This window comes from Nerophis ophidion, linkage group LG04 (genome assembly GCF_033978795.1).
Source record: "Nerophis ophidion isolate RoL-2023_Sa linkage group LG04, RoL_Noph_v1.0, whole genome shotgun sequence".
NCBI classification, from domain to species: domain Eukaryota; kingdom Metazoa; phylum Chordata; class Actinopteri; order Syngnathiformes; family Syngnathidae; genus Nerophis; species Nerophis ophidion.
This window is the reverse complement of record NC_084614.1, coordinates 63,287,433-63,312,909: the sequence shown is the minus strand read 5'-3', so window position 1 is coordinate 63,312,909 and position 25,477 is coordinate 63,287,433. Positions and strand designations below refer to the sequence as shown.

Sequence of the window (25,477 nt, the reverse complement as noted above, 5' to 3'; positions counted from 1 at the left end):
AGGAAAACGTTAATTCTTAAACACTTACTGCATTTATATCTGCATCTTTGATATGTGTCTATAATGTGGCCTCGTTACTAACTTTTCTATATAGATTAAAATTCATATTTAACATCCCACCAATTTGTGTAATAAAGTGAACCATGACAAAATCTTCCAAATTGTAAGCTCTGCTCCAAACTGGCTTCATATTGAATATCAACAGTACAAAAATTACACTTTTGAACTAAAACAACAAAATGCAGTTGTAGACAACCATAAAAGAGAAACTATCAATTTTACCAACATAACTTGTTGTAGAGATTAACATGAACTCAACCTACACTTGTTGTAGAGATTAACATGAACTAAATCTACACTTGTTGTAGAAATTAACATGAACTAAACCTCAGTGAGCGTCTTCAGGCGCTAAAGCAGTCCACCACCTTCTTGGTGTTCCAGGGTCCGGCGTTGATGCTAAGGAAGTGTTGCTTGACCAGCTCTTTGACTGTCTGGTAGACTGACGCTTCTGCCTGTGCCACAGAAAACGACAACATGATCGATTTTAGTTAAGCAGACGGATAAAGAAAAAAAAAAAGAAAGAAAAAACTTTCACTTTGACGCTGTGGTAGGTGGGAAGATCCAGCAAGTAGCCATGTCCACCTAGCGGGGCCACTCGCCGGAAGTAACTGTAGAGCGCTCGCTTGCAAAGCCTGCTGGAGAAGCCGGGCCCGCTCACAGATGGGGAACTGCAAGGTGATAACACAAAAAATTAGTGGTGTCTGTCAAGGGTTTCAGTTTGCCATAGTTCTAGCAAACTTGAACCACGGAAATGTGTAACTTTGACATACTATCCATCCATCCATTTTCTACCGTTTATTCCCTTTTGGGGTCGCGGGGGGCGCTGGCGCCTATCTCAGCTACTAATTGTTGGTAATGTGAACTTGGTGCCACAAATACTGCAAAGTTTATGCAAACTATAATTTTCTATGCGAAATCATTTGAGTTCTGAAAATCGTTTCTCATAAATCGCAGAATAATGCAACGAACACTTTTGGAGTGCCGTCTGAAAAAGACAGGTTGTCTTACAATTAGGAGACAAACCATCAAGTGGCTTGTCCTCTTGTCAGTCAGAGCCTTTAGTCTGTCACTCACACATACAGTGGAATCTCGATTTAAAAACCCCTCATTTATACTAACTTTTGAATTTACGAAACATAGATCGAATAAAAATATGCTTTGTTTAACCAATCTCGTCTCAGTGTACGAACGTTTCATCCGTGAGCAGGCTTAATAGTCTATGTCAGCAAAGCAGTGCTGTCCTTAGCAACTGTGTCAATTGCTACTTGGTATGCTATTTAGTGTTTTTCGAAAAACATTTTTACAGCATTTTTTCTCGTTTTGACGGCTCAATTTGTGTCCAAAGAAGATTTGTGGTTTGAAACATTCAGGAAGTATCCACAGCGTTGTTGACAGGTGACACTGTCGCCTCCCTCCCCGATCTTCAGCTGAACACGAAGATTAACCAACAAGGTAAAGTTGTTTTTTATTTATTTCTAATCATTATAGCAACCTGGCTGTCACTGTTAAAGAGTTTTATCATTTCAAACTGATTGCAAAACAAGGCTAGTGACAGTGTGTGTGTTTGTAGCAGCTGCATAGGAAGAGGTACAGTTCAGTTAGCAGAAGTTGTTTTGACTTCGTTACTAAATAGAAGGTTGATCCATCACACCCTTGTTATGTTTGTTTGATGACATAAAGTATGGTGCTTTATATTGTGTTCAAAGTGTACAAACTTGTACTAAAATGGACTTTTGCTAAAGCTGAAACCCATTATTCATGTTTACATTGTTTCTTTGGAGGAATTTGCTTCAATAAACAAGTTTTCTATTTTCAAACCTTGTTCAGTAACCCATTAAGTTTGTAAAATTTAGGTCCCACTGTACTTCACAATTTACTGTGGCAAGTAGATTTGTGCGAAGGCATTTGACAAAAACAACAAAGCTACCTGTCGTCAATGAAGCCTTTGCTGCTGTCCACCACCTCAATGTCTTTATCTCCGAGGCACCAGTTGACGCTGAGAACGTCAGGCTGCTGCGATGCCTCTGGTGCCCCCTCCTCGTCCCAGTGCAGAAAGACAATGTCCTGTTTCTTGTAGGTCGAAGGCAAGATGTCCTCCCAGCCTTCGCCCAGATTGTCGTTAGTGATGTCGGCCAATTGGTCGTTGAACTTTTTCTGACCTCCTGCATTAGGTTAACGGTGTACACTTTGAGCTCCAGTATTTTTGAGGACAACATCTTTGCCGTGTGATGTTACCGAGCACCATGCTGGTGATGTAGATCGGCTGGATGAAGTGACTCAGTAAAGCGCCTTGTACCCCTACGAAAGTCCACATGCACAGCTTGTCAGTGCCTGACATGGAACACACTTTGGCACCCCAGTAGCTCGGTTCAAGGTAGAAGGCCGGAACCAGCCGGTTCTTAGCGTGATACTGCAGCTTCAGAGGGTTCCAAACGTTGTGGGCCGAGCTCCTAAGGATGCCATTGAATGAAATATAAATGTGGTGAATAGTGTCTGTACAAACAGGGGCAAACAAAACCAACCTCAAGTAGAAGTTTTTAGCGGCTCCTTCAGGGGACCGATTGGTGTAAAGGTGCAGGCTGGTTTTCGCTTTAAGCTGTAGCTGTGGTCCATCTGTGCTGCTTTCGAATATGCAGCGCTCTTTGGTCTGAGGGTCGGCTTTGAAGAAGAGCAGAAGTTGCTTGTGGAGGAACCTAAATACAAAGAAACTGTCAGCACTCTGAAACGCAAACAAACAAAATATGAATGGGTTGGCCTTTGTTTGAATTAGGGCGATTACAGTTTCTTGTTTCGAGTCCGGTTCCAATTCTTTAGGGAGGCATGGTCAAAAAGGTACTATACATTTCTCACAGGGCTATTATTGAGCAGCATATAAATATCAATCCTTTGAAATTGAATATATACTGAACAAAAATATAAAAACACTTTTGTTTTTGCTCCCATTTTTCATGAGTTGAACTTAAAGATCTAAAACGTTTACTGTATACACAAAATACCAATTCCTCTCAAATATTGTTCAGAAATCTGAGTTATTGAGCACTTATGTGCCAAGATAATCCACCCCACTTCACAGATGTGGCATATCAAGATGCTGGTTAAATAGCATGATTATTGCACAGGTGGGTTTTAGGCTGCCCACAATAAAAAGCACGCAGTGCAACACATCTCCCTTGCATTGAGTTGATCAGGTTGTTGATTGTGGCTTGCGGAATGTTGGTGCACTCTTCAATGACTGTGCGAAGTTGCTGGATTTTGGCAGGAACTGGAACACACTGTCGTATATGACGATCCAGAGCATCCCATATATGCTCAATAGGTGACATGAACTGGGATGTTTTCAGCTTCCAGAAATTGTGTAGAGATATTTGCAACATGGGGCTGTGCATTGTCATGCTGCAACATGGGGTAATGGTCTTGGGGGAATGGCAAAACAATGGGCCTCAGGATCTTGTCACAATATTTCTGTGTATTAAAAATGCCATCAATAAATTGCACTTGCGTTCGTTGTCCATAACATTCGCCTACCCATGCCATAACCTCACCTCTACCAAGGGCCATTTGATTCACAATGTTTACAACAGTAAACCGCTCTCCCACACACGCTGTTTGCCATCTGCCCTGAACAGAGAAAACCGGGATTCATCCGTGAAGAGAACGCCTCTCAAACATGCCACACGACATCGAATGTGAGCATTTGCCCACTCAATTCAGTTACGACGACGAACTGCAGTCAGGTTGAGACCGCAATGAGGATGACGAGATGGTTTCTCACAGATTGGGCAGAAATTATTTGGTTATGCAAACCAATTGCTGCAGCAGCTGTTTGGGTGACTGATCTCAGACGATCATGGAGGTGTACCTGCTTGATGTTGAGGTCCTGCCCTGGTGTGGTTATACCTAGTCTGCGGTTGTAAGGTCGATAGGAAGTATTGCCTAATTCCCTGAAACGCCTTTGGAGACGGCTTATGGTAGAGGAATGGACATTTAATTCATGGGCAACAGTTCCTGACAACTGCATGCTCCCTCAAAACCGGCGACATCTGTGGCATTGTGCTGTGTGATAAAACTGCACATTTCAGAGTGGCCTTTTATTGTAGGCAGCCTAAAGCAGACCTATGCAATAATCATCTTGATATGCTACACCTGTGAGGTGGGATGGATTATCTTGGTAAAGAAGAAATACTCACTAACAAAGATTTAGACAGATTTGTGAACAATATTTGAGAGAAATATGTCTTGTGTATATAATAAAAGTGTTAGATTTTTTGAGTTGAACTCACGAAAAATGGTAACAAGTGTTGCGTTTATATTTTTGTTCAGTGTAAATGTCATGAAGTTTCATTCCACAGGAGTACATGTTAAAAAATTGTTCACTTTATTTTTGAAAACCTCAAAAAAACATCTGCATTCAACCTGTTGTTTATGTGTTAGATATAGGGGTGTTCTGAATAATAGTTTTTTTGGCTGCCGATCACATGTATCAACTGTAAATGTAAAACGTATTTATGGTGAGTGGTTATTGACAGTTCAACAATTCCAATACAATATATAAACTAGTTTGTTTTTTAATTTTTATGCATACAATTATTGCAAAACAACATCAATAGTACACAATAGCTGAACAAAAAAACTATTACTAATTGAAATCTTTTGGTTTTCACCCTCAAAGTCCTCCCGTGTTTAGGGAATTATTCTCAGAGTTTGTAAACATTAAAAAAAAAAAAAAAAAGATTGCGAAAACAAAAATATTGATCTAATCACTTATGTATCGATCATATAGTGATACTACTTTTAGGATCAACACTACAGATTTATGGATTAATCCGTCAAATGCAGCTGAGATTTCCTTACAAAGGCTGATTCACAGCAACAGAGCAGCCCAACAGTTGTTATATTATCCACTCTCACGCTAATCTACTTGTTCATTTCCTGCTACTGTAAAAGGTGCATACCGATACTTTCTACCGTAACGTGCTTCCGTCTACACTTCTTAAACTTTATCAAACACTAATTTCTTCTGTTGTTTCAAGCTAGTTTAGCGGCTAGCTTAGCTGCTTCTTGCTCCTGCTTGTACTTCTTCTGTGTCTAACATATTTAGCCTCAACCTCCAGAGATGATAATACTAATAATACATTTACTTTATTTGCTGGAATGGATAATTATTAGGGGAGCGGCTCTATATGGTATATGGAGATAAACGGTACGATAAGTTGCTTTGTGGCAGCTATTTCTTCTGGCTGGTGGACTGAGCATTGAAAACAAGAATTTACATTTAAAATAGTGGACGGTTCTGGGAGAATCGGAACATACAGTAGGCCATGGCGATATATCAATTTTATCTACGTATAGTTTTTGTAGCAGACGTTATAAAAAATTAAAATAATAATAATGTTTGCCCCTCTTGCTCTGGCATACTTTTTGCTCCCAGTAGTTTGTGCCGTTCCCCTTACTTCCTTAGCAGAGATTCACACATCTTGCAAAACCTGGCTAGCGCTAACAAGAACGAGACATTAGTTTAAAAAAAAAAATGTTTTCAGGAATTGTTTTGAATGATCATTTGTATTAAATAGTTTCTTTAAAGAATAGGGAGCGGGTGAAGGAAAAAAAACAAGCAAAATCAAATTTAGGGCCGTATCGCTCAGGTCTAACAGAACGTAATACCCGGGTCCCAACCATGCTAAACCCCCAGTATGAAGACCATGTTGTGTACCTATGGAGTGCCCGTTTAGCAATGACGATGGAGTGACAGTCGTGTAGCATTGTGCCGTTGAAGCAAAGCCAATTAGTGCAGCTGAAGCAGCCGGCTCCGAGCGCCACCACTTGGTACTGATCACATACATGGCCTGTTGTGTCTGACACCTCTGTAGGATAGAAGCACAGGAAATACATATCAGGAAACGGGCCCTACAGGATAGAATGTCAAGTTTAATATGGATTTGGACCTGGAGGTGATTGATGGATTTATACAGTAGGTGCACCAAGAGCTAATATGCCACAAAAGTCAAACAATGGCACTTTTGTTAAACTTTCACGAGTGTTTTGCATTTTCTTTAAATTTTTTGGGGTAACCTGAATGACTGAAAAAGTGCAATAGTAACCATAGAACCATAAATGAAACTTCCTGCGACATTGTAAAAGGTTTGCGTGCTCAGTCCATCACAAGCCAATAGGTGACAGTGAGTGTTGTTACCACAACACCAAACAACATTAGGTGTTTTCAAAAGGTGAACAGTTTTTATTTTTATTACTGAACTACTTTTTACACTTGTACTGTATCACATGAAATTGATTAATTCACCTTACTTTATTTTTGTGTTTTATGTTTATTTTATGACGGGACCTTGGAAATTCTGTGTAACATATTGCTACTAAAAACATTTATTGCTTAAATACTGTTTTATTCACACATTGAGACATCAGAAAGTGACCATAGTGAGATAGTGGACTCACCTCTTACGATTACAAACGCTGCCATGTGGCTCTTACAGCCGTAAAAATTAGGACACATCTTCAGGAGGCCGTCAAACTTGTCACTGCTAATGGCTGCCATGTGCTTTTTGTGGTACTCTGTGGACCAAACTAAAAAGACAGGATATACAGTGTAATGAACATTCACTGGCTACAATATCAGGTCCACACTACAGATCGACTGATATGTTTTTTTTCAGGACAGATACCTAATATTAGTAGTCAAGGAAGCCAATAACCGATTTTTGGAGCCGATATTCATTTGCAGTAAAAGTTATTTAAAAGTGAATAGTATACACCAGTAAACAGCTGGACAAGGCATTAAGTTGTTTTTTTAAACATTATTTTTTAGGAAATGCAGGACCAGCAGACATACTGTTTTATGCTGCACTAATGATGTGCTTAATTTAGCACCAAACATTATCCCATGGTTTCACAAACACTTTCATCACATATGTCTCCAGAGGAGCGTCAACATTTGCATTTCAAAATATGGGGAATATCCTGGGAGATTGGTAAAAATATGGGATTTTTCCACGTCACAATAACTCGCCATATACTAAATTTTATAGCAGTTACTAGATTTAATACATTGTAAGGTTTCTCGTGAGACACCCTGAAATATTTTTTGGTTACATTTATTTCGATAATGTATACAGTTTTAATATGACACATCACATTATTTTATTTCTCTATTTACATGTCCGAAAAGCAGTAGGAGGAAGCAAGGCTTATTAAATCCTACCCCTTTTCCATTGCAAAGCAATTACTTACACATATATCCCTTCTTGTTATCAATTTGTGACACAATTTACCTCAATGATTTCTCAATATGGTTGATATGAAATACAGTATATGATTTTTAAATATGGCAAACAGTTAAATTCAAACAATTCTGGGCTCCTTTATGTAATACGTGAGACATTTTCCAAGCTAGCAGAAATTATTTTTGTTATGAATGTTACAAAAAGTGTGAGCTTGACCTGGGCGATATGGCTTGAAAATAGAATCTGTTTTTATTTAAAAAAAAATGTATTTACAATTTTTTTCCCTACTTTTTAAAGACAAATGACAGAGATAATTCAAAACAAGTTTTGTTTTTAGTTGATCAAAAACGAGCAGTTTGAAATGACACTGCATACATTGTTTCGTACTCTTAGCAACATTTTAGTTGTATAATGTTATTTTTTTTATCAGATATAAATTGTACTTTTTATGCAAAAATTATCAAATAACTAAATTAAGTGTGTCCTCTGGGAGGCAATACTTGCTTGACTAAAATACTTTTGTAAACAAAAATGTAGCATTGTGTACATTGCACACAAATAAATAAAAATCTCGAACATTGATATTAATAATGTGAAAACTTAAACTTTTATCTTGAATAAAATACGTCTGTAAATAAAAATGTTGTATTTGGCATTAAAAGCAAGTAAACTCCAATAAATCAATAAAAGGTACCAATAATCATTAAATAGTAATACAAATCAATCAGATCAATAAGGTGCAACCTCAAATCTTTAGTTTTGAATGAAATACTACTGTAAATAAAAATGTACACTGAAAGCAAATAAATAAGCAAGTAAAACACTGAAATAACCCTTTAGTTTTAATAGGTGGATAAACGCAGGCTTTTCCCTGAGGTATCCTTGGCTCCTTTTTAGTGTGTACTGATATAAAAGACGATGCACACTTTGTATTGCTCCAGTTTTAGTGTAAAAATCCTCATTGTCATTACTATATTGTTTATTTCACTAACTGCTTGTTTGCTATCACTTTTGCGATCATGTTTGTGCATATTGTGTGTGCTGGTGTTGTTCTATTGTTGTTGTTGTTATTTTTGTGTTTGCTGTTGTTGTTTTTGTCTCTCTGTCTGGTCCCCCTCTTGTCCCCACGGTTTCCCCCTCTGTCTTCCTTTTTTTCTCTTTCCGTCCCCTTCTGCTCCGGCCCGGCTGCACCAAATGATAATATAAATACATTTGATAAAGTCAAATTTAAATAAGGCAACAAGAGAAGTATCCTACACTTCTCTTTTGTAAAGTAAATCTGAACAGCCAATATGGGCATCTACATTAACTATATGATTTGCCTGAGAAGCTGGACAGGACAAAAAAAAAAGACGATGTACACTTCATTGCACATGTAATATATCACTACCCGGTTTGGAGTGCAGAACGACTATTTTAGTGATTGCTCTGTACAGTGTTGTCCTTTCTCATCATGCATGGTACCTTGTGTAAATGATTCCACCACAGTAAGCTGCTTCTTAGGTGGAGTTTGTTGTTGCTGCGGCCTTGTAAAGAGTTGCATTTCTCCCACTCGGCTAGATGCTGTTTTTAGATATGTTTGTTGTGCTGCTGCCTTTTTTTAAAGAAACTGCAGCGTACAGGCACTTGTTCCGCTCTTTTTGCCGCAAATCCAATGCGGACACTTTTCTTTTCTTTGGAACAAACGTCTCGCTCTCGTTAGCATTAGCCATGTTTTGCTAGACTTGAAGAGTTCTGCTTAGAGAGTAAGGGGGCGGGTGAGATCATGAGCTGAGCTCATGGGGGAAAACGAATATGCCGTAGGAAGAGGAGAAAAAGATTGAATTTTTAATTTTTTAATTAGTCTGACACAAAAAACACAAATTTATCGATAAATTCGATATATTGCCCAGGCCTATTGTGAGCTGTTGCCTTCTTTTCTTTCCTAAATCTCCTATTTGTCAATTTACACAAAAGCTAGACTTTTGGCAGAGATTCATTTTCTGTCATCTTCATCTCCAACAATCCCTATGGCGTTGATAGTTGATTGAATCACGGAACATAAAAACTTGCCGCGCTTTTAAATGTGCCCACGTTGCGAGTGTTGCGAATGGAGGCTTGACCTGCGACTCGCTGCAGTAGTGAAAACACACACAATGGGAGGGAAACTCCAAGAAAGAAGAACAAAATCTGGAATTTCCAGCAAAAAAAAATATTTTTTGACAAGTTCCTCTAAACAGAGGTGACATGCTGTCAGCAATCAGCACTACGGAGATATAAGGGGGAGGGGATTGTCCTGTTGCATTTGTGGGGGGAAGAAAAAGGCCGATACTGATTTATATATCAGCGCCGATAATCGGTCAATCCCATGTACAGACCTATTATTTTTCATGTTTTAAACAGAACCTGAATCTGGCCCGGGGGAAGATGAAGATTCCAGTACTGTGGGTCTTTCAGTGGAATTGTTGACAACATAATCAGAACAGGCTATAAACAAAGAGTGAAATCATTAAAAAAGCAATGATCAAATACAGTAGGCCAACCTAAAGTGAAAATTGTACCTTCACTTTCTACACCAATCCCAGTGTCCTCGCTCTCCAAAATGAGCTTTCCATTTGACAACACGTACTCAGGGAGTGACATGTCAGTCACACAAAAGACAGGTTCTTTGTCTTCTTCCTTAAGAAGCATACCAGAAGTTAGTAATCATATCATCATAAAGGCTCTCATTCAAGGTCTGCTTCTTCACACTCCCTCATGGACATGTTCAATTGTAAACTATAAACCAGATGTGTTCCAATGTACCCTGGTATGCATGTTTAAATTAATAAACTAAACAACAGTAATTCCCCTATCCTTCATAAAATATATCAGGAAAAATGATTTACCTCATCTTCCAATGAGAATGTACCAGGTCCAAGCACATCTGCGTGGTTTGGTGCGGAAGTCATCTTTCTTGCTGGTTTGCAAGTCTCTTCACTCACATCGTCATCATGACTATAAGGCAGACCGATTTTGGGTAGCAAAACATAGCAAATATTTTTGTATGTGTTATATTTAATAAAAGTCAGAGCTATAGCAAAAATATGTCTCAGGAGACAGTTGTAGCAGCAGAATGTAGAAACAACACAAATGGCCGCTGACCTACTCATCTCCATTACAGCGGCGGCTTGCGACTGCTAAAATTAAGGTGGTTAGTGATGTGTGTAATTTTTTTTTTATGTAAACAGGATCTAATAAAGCACCACAATGTTAATGAATTGAAAACGGTATATTACTGCCTTTGAAAAATATGGGTACTCTTTCCCATCCGCATGCTGCCATGCGGTGGTGACGTACAGAGACGAGGAGCATAGTGAGTGTGTCTGCGCGCACACTCACAGAGCGCACAGCCAGAAACAGGGAGGAGAAGAACAATGGCAAATAAAGACAATTCTACAGGTTAAAAAAGAGGGTGCGTGAAGCCCATTATAGAGGTATTTGGGCTTCAAAACTCTCTATGAAGATGACGTTTACAACACGGAAGCGCCACGCTGAAAGCGCTGCTTTAAAACATGCCTCACAAAGGTGGCATGATTTAGGTATTACCACCTTTGCTTCAAATTTAGCCAAACAGTTGAATAACAAGGAGTCAGATCGTTAGGTATTACAGTACTTAACTCCCCTGGTGTGCCCACACAGATACGAGACGTGCACAGAGCTGCTTGGCTTAATGCCAAATATTATCGGAGTGTGGCGCAAACTAACGCAAGTGAAATGTCTGAAATTTTGTAACAAATTGTTACAATTTGTGTTTTATCTTTAACAATGTGTGGTTTACCTGATACATGTTTTATCTATGTAGATTTAGCCATACAGTAGTATTGTTTTTTAGTATTTGCTAATGATTGTATTTTTCTTAAAACACAGAACAAGCGTGACAACAAAAAATCGTAAGACATTTCATAAAATGTCAGTAAAACTTCACTTTCTATTCTAACCTAATATTGGATCATGACAGGCTGTATATAATATACACTTTTAATCTTCTAAAATTGTTCTTTAAATGCATTAGGAACCATATGTTTAACATATTATAAGATTTTTTTTCTTAAAATTAAGCCAAAAATTAAATTTATTTAGAAAAGTACCAAAATATTGGTATTGGGGCAACCATATTGTAGGGGTTATTTTTGGACTAATTGAAGAGCACAGAGGTTGATGACGGAGTTCACATTTGTCAGAAGTACGTCGACTTAGAAATTTCAGGATCTCATTACGAAAAGTGCAAAATATCAAGGTGCAATATTTTACGTACACGTGCGCTCATACATATACAGTGGGGCAAAAAAGTTTTTAGTCAGCCACCGATTGTGCAAGTTCTCCCGCTTAAAATGATGACAGAGGTCTGTAATTTTCATCATAGGTACACTTCAACTGTGAGAGACAGAATGTGAAAAAAATCCAAAGAATTCACATTCTAAGAATTTTAAATAATTTATTCGTAAATTATGGTGGAAAATACGTATTTGGTCAACCATTGAAAGCTCTCATTGATGGAAGGAGGTTTTGGCTCAAAATCTCACGATACATGGCCCCATTCATTCTTTCCTTAACATGGATCAATCGTCCTGTCCCCTTAGCAGAAAAACTGCCCCAAAGCATGATGTTTCCACCCCCATGCTTTACAGTAGGTGTGGTGTTCTTGGGATGTAACTCAGTATTCTTCTTCCTCCAAACACGACGAATTGAGTTTATCCCAAAAAGTTCTATTTTGGTTTCATCCGACCACATGACATTCTCCCAATCCTCTGCTGTATCATCCATGTATCCATTTTGGTATAAACTCAACTGTTCGTGTTTGGAGGAAGAAGAATACTGAGTTGCATCCCAAGAACACCAGACCTACTGTGGCGCATGGGGGTGGAAACATCATGCTTTGGGGCTGTTTTTCTGCTAAGGAGACAGGACGATTGATCCGTGTTAAGGAAAGAATGAATGGGGCCAGGTATCGTGAGATTTTGAGCCAAAACCTCCTTCCATCAGTGAGGGCTTTAAATGGTTGACCAAATACTTATTTTCCACCATAATTTACAAATAAATTCTTTAAAATTCATACAATGAGAATTCCTGGATTTTTTTTTCACATTCCGTCTCTCACAGTTGAAGTATACCTATGATGAAAATTACAGACCTCTGTCATCATTTTAAGTGGGAAAACTTGCACAATCGGTGGCTGACTAAATACTTTTTTGCCCCACTGCAAACACAATGCCATCACAAGGCCTTTTGCAACCCTTAAAAAACGGAGAACATCCCTAAACTGTGCTAACACTGTTAATAACAGTAGGGTAAGGCTGGGCAATATAAACTTTGGCAAAACTCATATCCCGATATTGTTAGGCTGAATATTGCTATACCATACATACCAGCAATGGTGTACCGTCAGGGCTAGCAAGGCCTTATGTGTTGGCCTAACATTACCAGAAATTGTTATCATAATTAAACGATAAATATATTTTTTTATTTACTTTCCCTAAATACCTACAATTATTCATATTCTCTTCATGTCATATTATGCTCCTTCCAGTGCTGTTGTTTTTAGGTTAAAGAGTTTTTATCCAACCAGAATTCAGCTAGTTTATGTTGCTATGCTGTACGAAATATGCCAGGGGCCTTCAGAATCAACAATGTGTCTGTGCACTGTAAGTGAAAGGACATTGATTGATTGATTGATACTTTTATTAGTAGATTGCACAGTTCAGTACATATTTCGTACAATTGACCACTATTGATTGATTGATACTTTTCTTAGTAGATTGCAGAGTTCAGTACATATTCCGTACTATTGACCACTAAATGGTAACACCCGAATAAGTTTTTCAACTTGTTTAAGTCGGGGTCCACGTTAATCAATTCATGGTACAAACATTTGACAGACAGTTGCGATAGCCAATCAGATCACGAGTTGTTGTAAATAAGGCCTGCTAGCTGGCCTAAGGCAGATATATAGTGATGTTATGAGCTAGGTAACATAAGAACTCCATTACCCAGCATGCCACAGAACTGCAGAGAATGTGCAGTAGCCCCATTTAGGTTGTTGAATGCACCTGGGGATAGGTTGATTGGCAACACTAAATTGGCCCTAGTGTGTGAATGTGAGTGTGAATGTTGTCTGTCTATCTGTGTTGGCCCTGCGATGAGGTGGCGACTTGTCTAGGGTGTACCCCGCCTTCCGCCCGATTGTAGCTGAGATAGGCGCCAGCGCCCCCCGCGACCCCGAAAGGGAATAAGCGTTAGTAAATGGATGGATGGATGGAATGTAGACATGCCGTCAGCTGGATATTTTTGATCAGCACACCGTGGAGTAAACTTTAAGAACTCAGCCAACACGCCCCGTCTGCATCTTTTATGATTAGACAAGACAACATATATTTCCAAGGCCATTTTTAAGAAGGATATTTAAAGAGAAACTACATCTTGTGAGACGATGTTGGCCAACCCCAAAAGCTAGCTCAGCTATCCCGGCGATGAAATGTGAGTTCAGATATTTTATTTCTTTATTTTTTCACGTTTAATATATTTTTTGCAATTTTAATTATGACAGTATTACATAAAATATGTTTTAATTGCTGATGTGGGTTTATTGATTTTTAAATGCGCCAGAAAATAATCAGTTTTGTACAATGCCCAGTAGTGCGTAAATGTGTTTCTGTATAGTATTTCTATAGCAATGGTCATGTGGTGACATCAATTATGGTATTTTGAGAGGTCATCATTGAAGTCGAACATCACTGAAGGCCTAGGTGGGAAACCCACGGCTCGCCAATGCATACCAGAGTTTCCCCTTAATGCAGTGGTTCTCAAACTTTTTTTGTCATCCCCCACTTTGGACAAGAGGGAGTTTTCAAGCCCCACCTGCCCCCATAGCCCCAACAGAACGCTAATGCCAAGTTTAACATTTTCATATTTATTGAACGTCAAGTAACATTCAAGTTGTATACATTCAAACTTAATAATAACATAAAATAACATCAAGTTCAATAAAAAATAAAATAACTGTGCAGCTCTGGTATAACTTGCATCAAGTTCAATAATAAATAGAATAACTATTCTGCCAGTTTTCTTTGAAAGAAATCAAGTGGCTTATTGACGTTATTGGGGTGTGTGGTCTCGAGGTGTCTTTTTAATTTGTTGGGTCTCATGCTGTCTGCTGCAAGCGGTTTTAGACACAGAACACATAGGGGTCTCTCCTCTGCCCCCACCACCGTTGCCGTGAATCCAAGAGCAAGATACCCTTTAGATTTTCTTTTTGGATGATTAAGCCCGTCAGATTTTTGTTTCTCTGCAGGCGCTGGCTCCGATTTGACGACTTTTGAGGTGCGAGTCACAAATTTATTTGTGTAATTATGGTCCACACATTAGCCTGCTACCCATCCGTGTGAAAGATTGTTCCACTTAGCCCCGCCCCCATTAGTTACTGTTGCTATGTCTGTCAAACTTTCGCTCCTACCTAGAAATTTAAAGCCTAGAGGAAAAATAAGTAATTCACATTTATTTACATAACGGATTTCACAGACAGAATCACAAAGTGATTTACAGTGTGTATAGAAAATGAAAGCATAGTAAAAAAAAAAAATCTAAGAATATAATTAGAAAAAATTTTAAAGTGAAATTTCCTCCTGTTCCTCGCGCCCCACCTGTCATATGTCTATTCCCCACCAGTGGGGCCCGCCCCACACTTTGAGAAACGCTGCCTTAATGTAACTGAATGTGGTGCACCGCCACGTCAAAGTTATAGCTGCCACAACCTGAAAATATATATTTTTTTATGTAACCCCGAGCCCAGGACTTTTGTATTGTGAGGCACATGCACTAACCCCTGTGACACCGTGCTGCCCGATATGATTTAACTAACAGAATTTTTCAACCTTTTTTGAGCCAAAGCACATTTTTTGCGTTGAAAAAATCCAGAGGCACACCACCAGCAGAAATCATTAAAAAACGAAACTCAGTTGACAGTAAAAAGTCACTGTCGTAATTGTTAGATACGACTTTAAACCATAACCAACCCTGCATCAATGTCTCAATGGAGGTGTACTGTCACGACTTGTCACATCACGTCGTGACTTATCTTTAGTTTTTTGCTGTTTTCCAGTTTAGACCTTGTCTTGCACTCCTTTTTTGATGGCTTTTTCTCTTTTTTTTGGTATTTTCCTATAGCAGTTTCATGTCTTCCTTTGAGCTATATTTCCCGCATCTACTTTGTTTTAGCAATCAAGAATAGTTCAGTTGTTTTTATCCTTTTTTGTGGGGACAAGATTGTCATGTCATGTTCGAATGTACATCGTGGATGCCGTCTTTGCAGTAAGTCTCACAGTAAGTCTTTACCATGAATTGATTAACGTGGACCCCGACTTAAACAAGTTGAAAAACTTATTCGGGTGTTACCATTTAGAGGCCTACTGAAACCCACTACTACCGACCACGCAGTCTGATAGTTTATAAATCAATGATTAAATATTAACGTTGCAACACATGCCAATACGGCCTTTTTAGTATACTAAATTGCAATTTTAAATTTGCTGCGAGTTTCTTGTTGAAAACGTCTCGGAATGATGACGCGTACGCGTGACGTCCCGGACTGTAAGGAAATATTAGCGCTGCACTGAACACGGCTAAAAGTCGTCTCTGTTCATGGCGTAATTACACAGTATTTTGGACATCTGTGTTGCTGAATCTTTTGCAATTTGTTCATTTAATAATGGAGACTATAAAGAACAATGCTGTTGGTGGAAAGCGGTGGGTTGCAGCTGTCTTTAGCACAGAGACACTGCCGGTGTTTCTTTGTTTGTTGTGAAGCGGAGCGGTCAAGCGAATATGTTTTCTCTACGCCAACCAGCATATTTTCGGATGGGGAAATTGTGATATATATATCTTACCGGAGACATCAGTGGATTATTCGTCGCCCTGCAGCAGCTGCCAGGTCAAAAAAGGCAGCTGTGAGCTTGGCTCCTCAGCTTCTCTCTGAGACACTGCGTGTTCACGGCAGCCATCCTACCTCGAGGTATGCCTTTACAATCTTTAAAATCTCACTAAAACACTATTAAAACGATAAGCAGATAAGGGATCTTGCAGAATTATCCTAGTAAATGTGTCTAAAAACATCTGAATCACTCACAATGCAATCGCCTTTTTTTTTTAATTTATTTATTTTATCTAGTCCTTCGCTATCAATATACTCAGCCACAAATCTTTCATCCTCGCCCAAATTAATGGGGAAATTGTCGTTTTCTCGGTCCGAATAGCTCTTTTTGTTGGAGGCTCCCATTATAAACAATGTGAAGATGTGAGGAGCCCTCACACGGGTGATGTCACCGTCTGCGACTTCCGGTACAGGTAAGACTTTTTTATTAGCGACCAAAAGTTGCGAACTTTATCGTCGATGTTCTCTACTAAATCGTCTCAGCAAAAATATGGCAATATCTCGAAATGATCAAGTATGACACATAGAATGGACCTGCTATCCCCGTTTAAATAAGAACATCTCATTTCAGTAGGCCTTTAGTGGTCAATTGTACGGAATATGTACTAAACTCTGCAACCTACTAATAAAAGTATCAATCAATCAATCAATCAATTTTTGCTGTTGTCCAGCATTCTGTTTTAGTTTACTCTGTAGCGAGTTCAGTTTTAGTTTCGTTCTGCATTGCCTTCCCTAAGCTTCAATGCCTTTTCTTAGGGGCACTCACCTTTTGCTTATTTTTTGGTTCAAGCATTAGACACCTTTTTACCTGCACACTGCCTCCCGCTGTTTCCGACATCTACAAAGCAATTAGCTACCGGCTGCCACCAACTGATATGGAAGAGTATTACACGGTTACTATGCCGAGCTCAAGACAGCACCGACACTAAACAACTACACATAATTTGCAGACTATAATTACTGATTTACAAAAAATACTTTTAACCCAAATAAGTGAAATTAGATAATCTCCCACAGCACATCAGCCTGTATACGGCACACTAGTTGAAAAACCACTGTTAAAATTTAACATATTTATTAACATTATAAACTAATCCATTCGGGTTTTATATTTCATGCATTAATGACCCATAATAAGGGAACTATGAGATTTTCCAAAATACAAGATAATTTAAGACAAAAAAAAAGCCATTAATTTTTAACTTCAACAAGTCTCAGCTCCCAATAGTAGGCCTATCTCGATGTTCGAGTACCAGTGGAAAGTTATTTCCAAAGGCTTTGCAATAGTGTCAATATTGCTTTGAGATGTTTTGCATTTGATATTTTTGTCACGTATCAACAGAATGTTAAAGTAACAAACCTTAAAGTGTCGTCCGTCCAGTGGACTTGTTGAGGGCATTTTCGGTTCCATCTTTGGCCGCTCAGAAAACTAGCAGCACTTCCGTTTGGACTGCGTACTTCACGACTCATCTTGAATCAACTATTATTGTAAAAGTAAACACCGTTTTTGTCTTCTCGATTTGGTCAAACTGTGTTCAAATCCGCTGTTGCTCGTAATCTAGCCAATGAGGGGAAAAAGTGACAAAATAATAAGACATACTCTAATTGGCATGGTATGTTTAACAAGTGATAGCCACTGACCAATAAGGGAGCGCCTTACACTTCGTATACACCCACGAAAAAAAAATTGCTCTCTGATTGGCGTAAAGTTACCGTACACCAATCAAGAGGCGCCTTACTAAAAACAAAGAAATTAGTTTGCAGCATAAATTGATAGTATAGTTGGGGTTATCGTTAGTTTCCTCGAGTTTACACAATGCCGTGGGCGGTAAGTGTTCATTTAGTCTTATTTTTCCACAATATATGTGTTTTACGGTGTTTGTTGTAGCTTGTGATGTAGAACTGAAACTCTTAATTGTTCCTCTCAAGTAACTAAAGCGTGCCGTTCTACACCAATTCAAAATGCAACCACAATAAACTTATTTTTCAATTAACTTTAACCTAGTATCTTCCTTTACACAGAATTTATCACAGTTTATGTTTTGGATGTCGTCATGCAAGTGTACCAAACATTGTGCCCTCAAATTTACAGCAGATTGCAAAACACTGGCGCCATCGTGTGGACCTCTAGATCATGGGTGTCAAACTCAAATACAGAGTGGGCCAACATTTAAAACTGAACAAAGCCGTGGGCCAAGGTTGAACAAATTAACCTTTTAATAGGCACCCAATCAAGTTTTGCATTGCATATTGAACGAACAAGGCTTATATAACTTTATAGTGACATGCAAAATCGAGTTTCAATTAATAATAATAATAATTAAAAAAAATCAATGGCAAATCAAATGAAATTCAAATAAAAATGGAATGCCTCTTTTCTAATTGCAGCCTTCTGAGGTAAATATCAAAAATAAACTTTTTCCACAGGCTAATAATACATTGAAAAATAAAATAACAATAATGAATGAATCAAACATTCAAGCCTTAAAGTAGCGAGAGAAAGGGCATGAATAAAATGTCAATTATTGCTAGGGGCGGTATACTGTAGCTCGGTTGGTAGACAACTTGAAGGGTGCAGGTTCAATCCCCGCTTCCGCCATCCTAGTCACTGCCGTTGTGTCCTTGGGCAAGACACTTTACCCACCTGTTCCCAGTGCCACCCACACTGGTTTAAATGTAACTTAGTTATTGGGGTTCACTATGTAAAAAGCGCTTTGAGTCAATAGAGAAAATTGCTATATAAATATAATTTACTTCACTGCTCAGTTTGCTACACTGACTTGCTTCTACACTGAATATGGAACAAGCAACACTTATATAACTTAATAGTGCAAAATCAACTTTCAAAAAACATCAATGGTATATTAAATACAATTTAAATAAAAAATGGAATGCCTCTTTTCTATTTGCAGCCTTCTGAGGTAAATTGCAACATTAACTTTTTCCAGAGGCTAACAAATTTGAAAATAAAATAACAATGACTAAATCAACCAGTCAGGCCTTCTTACTGCTCAGTGTGCGACATACTGATCTAATCTGATCTTAGATGCAAGTTCATTAATGTCAGGGCTCAGGTGGGCGGGGTTTGGTGGTAGCGAGGGGTGTATATTGTAGCGTCCCGGAAGAGTTAGTGCCGCAAGGGGTCCTGAGTATTTATTCTGTTGTGTTTATGTTGTGTTACAGTGCGGATGTTCTCCCGAAATGTGTTTGTCATTCTTGTTTGGTGTGGCTTCACAGTGTGGCGCATATTTGTAACAGTATTAAAGTTGTTTATACGGCCACCCTCAGTGTGACCTGAATGGCTGTTGATCAAGTATGCTTACATTCACTTGTGTGTGTGTAGAAGCTGCATATATTATGTGACTCTGCCGGCTCGCTGTTTGTATGGAGGAAAAGCGGATGTGACGACAGGTTGCAGAGGACGCCGAAGGCAGTAACCTTAAGGCATGCCCCCACTATTGTTGTCCGGGTGGAAATCCGGAGAAATTTGGGAGAATGGGTACCCCGGGAGATTTTCGGGAGGGGTACTGGGATTCGGAAGGGAGGGTTGGCAGGTATGAGTATTAGCTGGTGGGCCAGCTCTAATGTTAATTTTATTTTGCCTCAAGGGCCAAATGAAATTACACGGCGGGCTAGAGTTTGACACCCATGCTCTAGATAGATAGATATATATATAGATTTCTTGTAATTGCAAAAAAAAAAAAAAAACATTAAAAGGAAAAGTTTATTCTGTAAAAACAAACAAAAAAGTACATTATTTTACCATCTAATACAGGTGTGTCAAACTCGTTTTCTTTGAGGGCCACATCTGCTCGGAGAGCCGCTCGTATCAGTAACTATATATGACTTTTAATGTACAATCTCCTCATGATATTACTACACATTTCTCTAAGACTAGATTATTATTTTTTTAACTTACACATTGATGGATAACGTACTTGCTTTTTGAATTATAAGTTAAGGGAACAAACATTTTATTCTAACAAAAAATGTTTGGAATATTAGTGAATAATGCAGGTTTTTCCAAACCTCTTCACCAAGGGCCGCATACTAAAAAGTCAAAATATGCAGGGAACATTTTCATATATTTTTATTTTGGAAATAGAACTGTTAAAAGAGTCATTACATATATAGTTAAAGACAAAACTTAGTGTCAGCTTTGTGTTAAAGGTGACATATTATTAATATTATTAATTATTACAGGGGTAAATAACAAAAGTAAAAAAATAGATAAAAAGGAGCAAAAATACATAATGTGTTGAAAAAAGCTGACATTTTGTGATACTAATGATATAACTTTATCACTCGTAACACAAATCTGACCCTAACATATATATATATATATATATATATATATATATATATATATATATATATATATATATCTCTATCTATCTATCTATCTATCTATCTATCTATCTATATATATATATATATATATATATATATATATATATTCACGGTGGAAGAGGGGTTAGTGCGTCTGCCTCACAATACGTAGGTCCTGAGTAGTCTGGGGTTCAATCCCGGGCTCGGGATCTTTCTGTGTGGAGTTTGCATGTCCTCCCCATGAATGCGTGGGTTCCGTCCAGGTACTCCGGCTTCCTCCCACTTCCAAAGACATGCACCTGGGGATAGGTTGATTGGCAACACTAAATTGGCCCTAGTGTGTGAATGTGAGTGTGAATGTTGGTTGTCTATCTGTGTCGGCCCTGCGATGAGGTGGGGACTTGTCCAGGGTGTTCCCCGCCTTCCGCCGGATTGTAGCTGAGATAGGCACCAGCACCCCCCCGCGACCCCAAAGGGAATAAGCGGTAGGAAATGGATGGATGGATGGATAATGTGCCACACATTTTCGATGGGAGACAGGTCTGGACTGCAGGCGGGCCAGGAAAGTACCCGCACTCTTTTACTACGAAGCCACGCTGTTGTAACACGTGGCTTGGCATTGTCTTGCTGAAATAAGCAGGGGCGTCCATGATAACGTTGCTTGGATGACAACATACAGTATTTTGCTCCAAAACCTGTATGGACCTTTCAGCAGTAATGGTGCCTTCACAGATGTGTAAGTTACCCATGCCTTGGGCACTAATACACCTCCATAACATCACAGATGCTGGCTTCTGAACTTTGCGCCTATAAAAATCCGAATGGTTGTTTTCCTCTTTGTTCTGGAGGACACCACGTCCTCTTTTTCCAAATATAATTTGAAATGTGAACTCGTCAGACCACAGAACACTTTCCCACTTTGCATCAGTCCATCTTAGATGAGCTCGGGCCAAACGAAGCCGGCGGCGTTTCAGGGTGTTGTTGACAAATGGGTTTGGCTTTGCATAGTAGAGTTTTGACTTGCACTTACAGATGTAGCGACCAACTGTAGTTACTGACGGTGGTTTTATGAAGTGTTCCTGAGCCCTTGTGGTGATATCCTTTACACACTGATGTCGGTTTTTGATGCAGCACCGCCTGAGGGGTCAAAGGTCCGTAATATCACCGCTTACGTGCAGTGATTTCTCCAGATTCTCTGAACCTTTTGATAATTTTACGGACCGTAGATGGTAAAATCCCTAAATTCCTTGCAATAGCACTTTGAGAAATGTTGTTCTAAAACTGTTGGACAATTTGCATACAAAGTGGTGACCCTCGCCCCATTCTTGTTTGTGAATTACTTAGCATTTCATGGAAGCTGCTTTTATACCAAATCATGGCACCCAACTGTTCCCAATTAACCTGCACACCTGTGGGATGTTCCATATAAGTGTTTGATGAGCATTCCTCAACTTTATCAGTATTTATTGCCACCTGTCCCAACTTCTTTGTCACGTGTTGCTGGCATCAAATTCTAAAAGTAATGATTATGTGCAAAAAAAAAAAGTTTATCAGTTTGAACATCAAATATGTTGTCTTTGTAGCATATTTAACTGAATATGGGTTGTAAATGATTTGCAAATTATTGTATTCAGTTTATATTTACATCTAACACAATTTCCCAACTCATATGGAAACGGGGTTTGTAGATGTATGTATGTGTGTATATATATATATATATATACATACATATATGTATATATATATACATATATGTATGTATGAATATATGTGTATATATGTATATAGATATATGTGTGTGTATAATTATATTTTTTTGTTCTTTTTGTTCTGGTTTTTTTTGTCTATAAATATACTACTGGCCAACAAAACTCGAGCTTGCGAGAACTCTTTTGTTAACATAATTTTTTTTGCATGGTCAGATAATTTTAAATTTCTAAAAAAACATTTAATTGTATGCAGTGCATGCAATTTTTCAGTCTTAAGTGAAAGAACAAATATGTTTAGTAAGAAAGATAAAGTGCTTCATAGACGCACATTCTTTCCAGGCCTTTGCGGGCCACATAAAACGATGTGGCGGGCTACATCCGGCCCCTGGGCCTTAAGTTTGACATACATGATATAATATGTATAAGCCTATATACTGTAATCTTACCTATGTTGACTATGCATAGAGACAGGGAAAATTAGGTGAATGACAGAACATATACTGTATATACATTAGTGTCAATGTCATAATACAGCTTTTGCATATATGTATGTTCACATTTCAAAAAGCATTTCTAAAATATTCCAACTTATCTCTTGAAGTATATTACAAAGTACCCTGAAAGTTGCATACTTCCTCTTTTGCTTCTTTTTCCTATATCATTTTGTAGAATCATTGCAAGCATCTATTTTTCATGCATTGTAGCCTAAAAAACTGAAAAAGTCCAAATGGATGATTTATTTTGAAGCGGATGGGTGTTTGTTGCACATAAACATCAAATCCGTATTGGCACTCTGATATTCATGTGGATGTTAGTATTTAGAAGGAATGAAAGGGCGTGGGCAGCACGGTGGCAGAGGGGAATAAGCAGTAAAAAATGGATGGATGGATGGATGAAAGGGCGTATTTTGTCATGCTTTATGTATAGCCACTGTACAGTAAATAAGCAAATAGATACAGAATGGTTTTGGGACTTCTATGAATATCAAATATAGTGTTGCACACTCGCAGGCCTAACAAATAACCAGCACACACTCAATGGAATCTAACACCTAAACAAACACACTTAGGATATATGCTGCATAAGTGAGAGGCCTTATTTACACCAGTGAAATGATTCCATAATCATGGTGGGATTCCACTTGTATTTATTTAAAATGTGAAGCCACCTCTGTGAGAACCTTCCCTGGTCTATTTCTGTCCCCCCGTGTTTTCCTTCCCTGTGTCTGTTGTATTATTACACACCTACACACATGCTTAAAGGCCCAGAGATTTCCCAGTTTATTTCTTAAGTGCCAAAAAAAAAAATCAGTTTATTGTCACAGCTTATTGTGTTGGAAGACGGTCCAGTGAAAAGTGTGAAGCGTTGATGATAGCATTTTTATTCAGCATATGTCCTTCGCATGTGTTTGTGTGAGTGTGCTTTGCATGTGTGAAAATAACCCCCACTAACATGATGAGTATTTCCCTGACACTTGACTGACACAAATCACACTTTGATTTTATTAATTGGTGTTATAAGGTTTTTTTTTTTTTAAAAGGACTTGTACATCAATGGAGCAGCTTTTGTGGCGCTAATCATGGTGTATGTAAATAAAGAGGTTACATTTTAAACGAATCCAAAGAGCTCAGTTTCCATGAAAGGTAGGAATTTTTTTATGCAAACCAGGGTAAATATGCAACCAGTACAATCCCTTTGTTTTATATTATTCTCTGTAAATGAGAATATGTTTCTGCCTATTTTTTTTTAAATATTGTTTTGGGTTACAACATGAATCGATTTAGAAAAAAACTTCTATATATTTTCCATTGCTCCGATTAATTGTTCAATGAATGTGGTTGCAGTAATCAATGTGGCGGTGAACAGTAAAGAGTTTTATTTTATTTTATGGTTTTATTATTCACTAAAGGACACATGTTAAAAGTGCATTGTCAATGTTGATGATATGCATTTATTAGAAAAAAATCAAGGTTAATGTCCAAGCAAAAAAAATGTTGTTTATTTCAAGAATTTTCCCTAAAATACGTCTTGAGGCTACTGTATAAAGTGTTTTTATGGGATTTGTCAGGCTTGCCACTGACAGTTTGTTTGTGTTTTAGTTTTTCCTCTGTGTGTGTTTAGTATTTCCTGTTTTTAGTTCCTGTCAGCGCTCTTATTTTGTCTGTTTCCTGTTTTTTTCCCTGTGCGCTGTTTTCCCCTCAGGTACGGCTGATTGGCACCTGGCCGCACCTGGCGTCAATCAGCCAGCTCCTATTTTACCTGCTTTGTTCCTCCAGTCAGTGCTGGATTATTGTCATGTATTGTCGCTCCTGTCGTGTCGTACCGGGTCGTGTCTTTACAGCGTAGCGGTACGCTGTATCTGTTAGATGTTTGTAGCTTACTGTTTTTTGTTCCCTGCTTCCAGTTTGTTTTCATATTACAAGTACAACTTCGTTTTCCTGCTTGCTACCCGCTAGCTTCCACGCTAGGCCCTTTTTGTTTTTGCTAGCTTCCATGCTAAGTTCCTTTTGTTTTCTAGCTCCCACGCTCGCTCGCTTAGTTGGTTATGCGCCTCGTGCGTACTTTTTGTTGTACCCCTTTTGTTTGTTCTTGTTTTAGTATTTTAATTAAATCATGTTTTCCTGCAAAATGCCTCCCTCCTTCTCTGCATCTTGGGGTTCGTCTACAACAAACTTTGACAGGATTACTTGAGTAATCGAACACACTAATAGATTACTCGATTACAATTACTGCATCCCTAGTAATAATAATAATAATAATAATAATAATAATAATAATAATAATTGATATACATCTTCCCCAAACAGCCAATTGTCCATCGAGTGAGTCACTATGATATTGATAATGACATCATGCTTGTTATTACAACTACATACACTGTCTAGCTAGCTGTGTACAAACAAACAATGAATGATTGTTCACGTTTTTCAGTCAGTACAGATTGGTGTCCTATCGCATTGTGTTGTGTATTACCAATTTAGAAGCTAGTCCGCTGATGACGCAAAAATTAGTTTATCTCTTGCTGTAGCTACCTTATGGCTAATTCTTTAGCATGCCATCGCAAGACGATATTGTACTACGCTGATTAACAGTTCCTCAGTGTTCACTCTTACAACAACCATTTTGCTAAAGCTTGGTTATTATACAGCTTACTGAACATAAATTATGCATTGTTGGTGGTTTTTGGATGCATTTTTAAA

General features: G+C 38.3%; 1 protein-coding gene across 2 annotated transcripts; it reads right to left on the bottom strand.

Annotated features, from left to right (window-relative positions):
* Positions 1–154: 154 nt before the first annotated feature.
* On the bottom strand, positions 155–17,849 carry adad2 (adenosine deaminase domain containing 2). Of its 2 annotated transcripts, none has more exons than XM_061898685.1 (11): positions 17,600–17,849; positions 10,163–10,271; positions 9,836–9,953; positions 9,681–9,761; positions 6,511–6,639; positions 5,771–5,921; positions 2,583–2,753; positions 2,296–2,510; positions 1,988–2,222; positions 596–728; positions 155–512 (listed from the first exon to the last, which is right to left on the bottom strand). In XM_061898685.1, the coding sequence occupies exons 1-11, from the start codon at positions 17,707–17,709 to the stop codon at positions 402–404; spliced, it is 1,563 nt and encodes a 520-aa protein (XP_061754669.1). In that variant the 5' UTR covers positions 17,710–17,849; the 3' UTR covers positions 155–401. The 2 variants fall into 2 exon arrangements, 1 of the variants encoding a protein (XP_061754669.1); XR_009806553.1 differs by having other exon boundaries at positions 364–512; positions 2,303–2,510.
* Between the last annotated feature and the right edge of the window lie 7,628 nt (positions 17,850–25,477).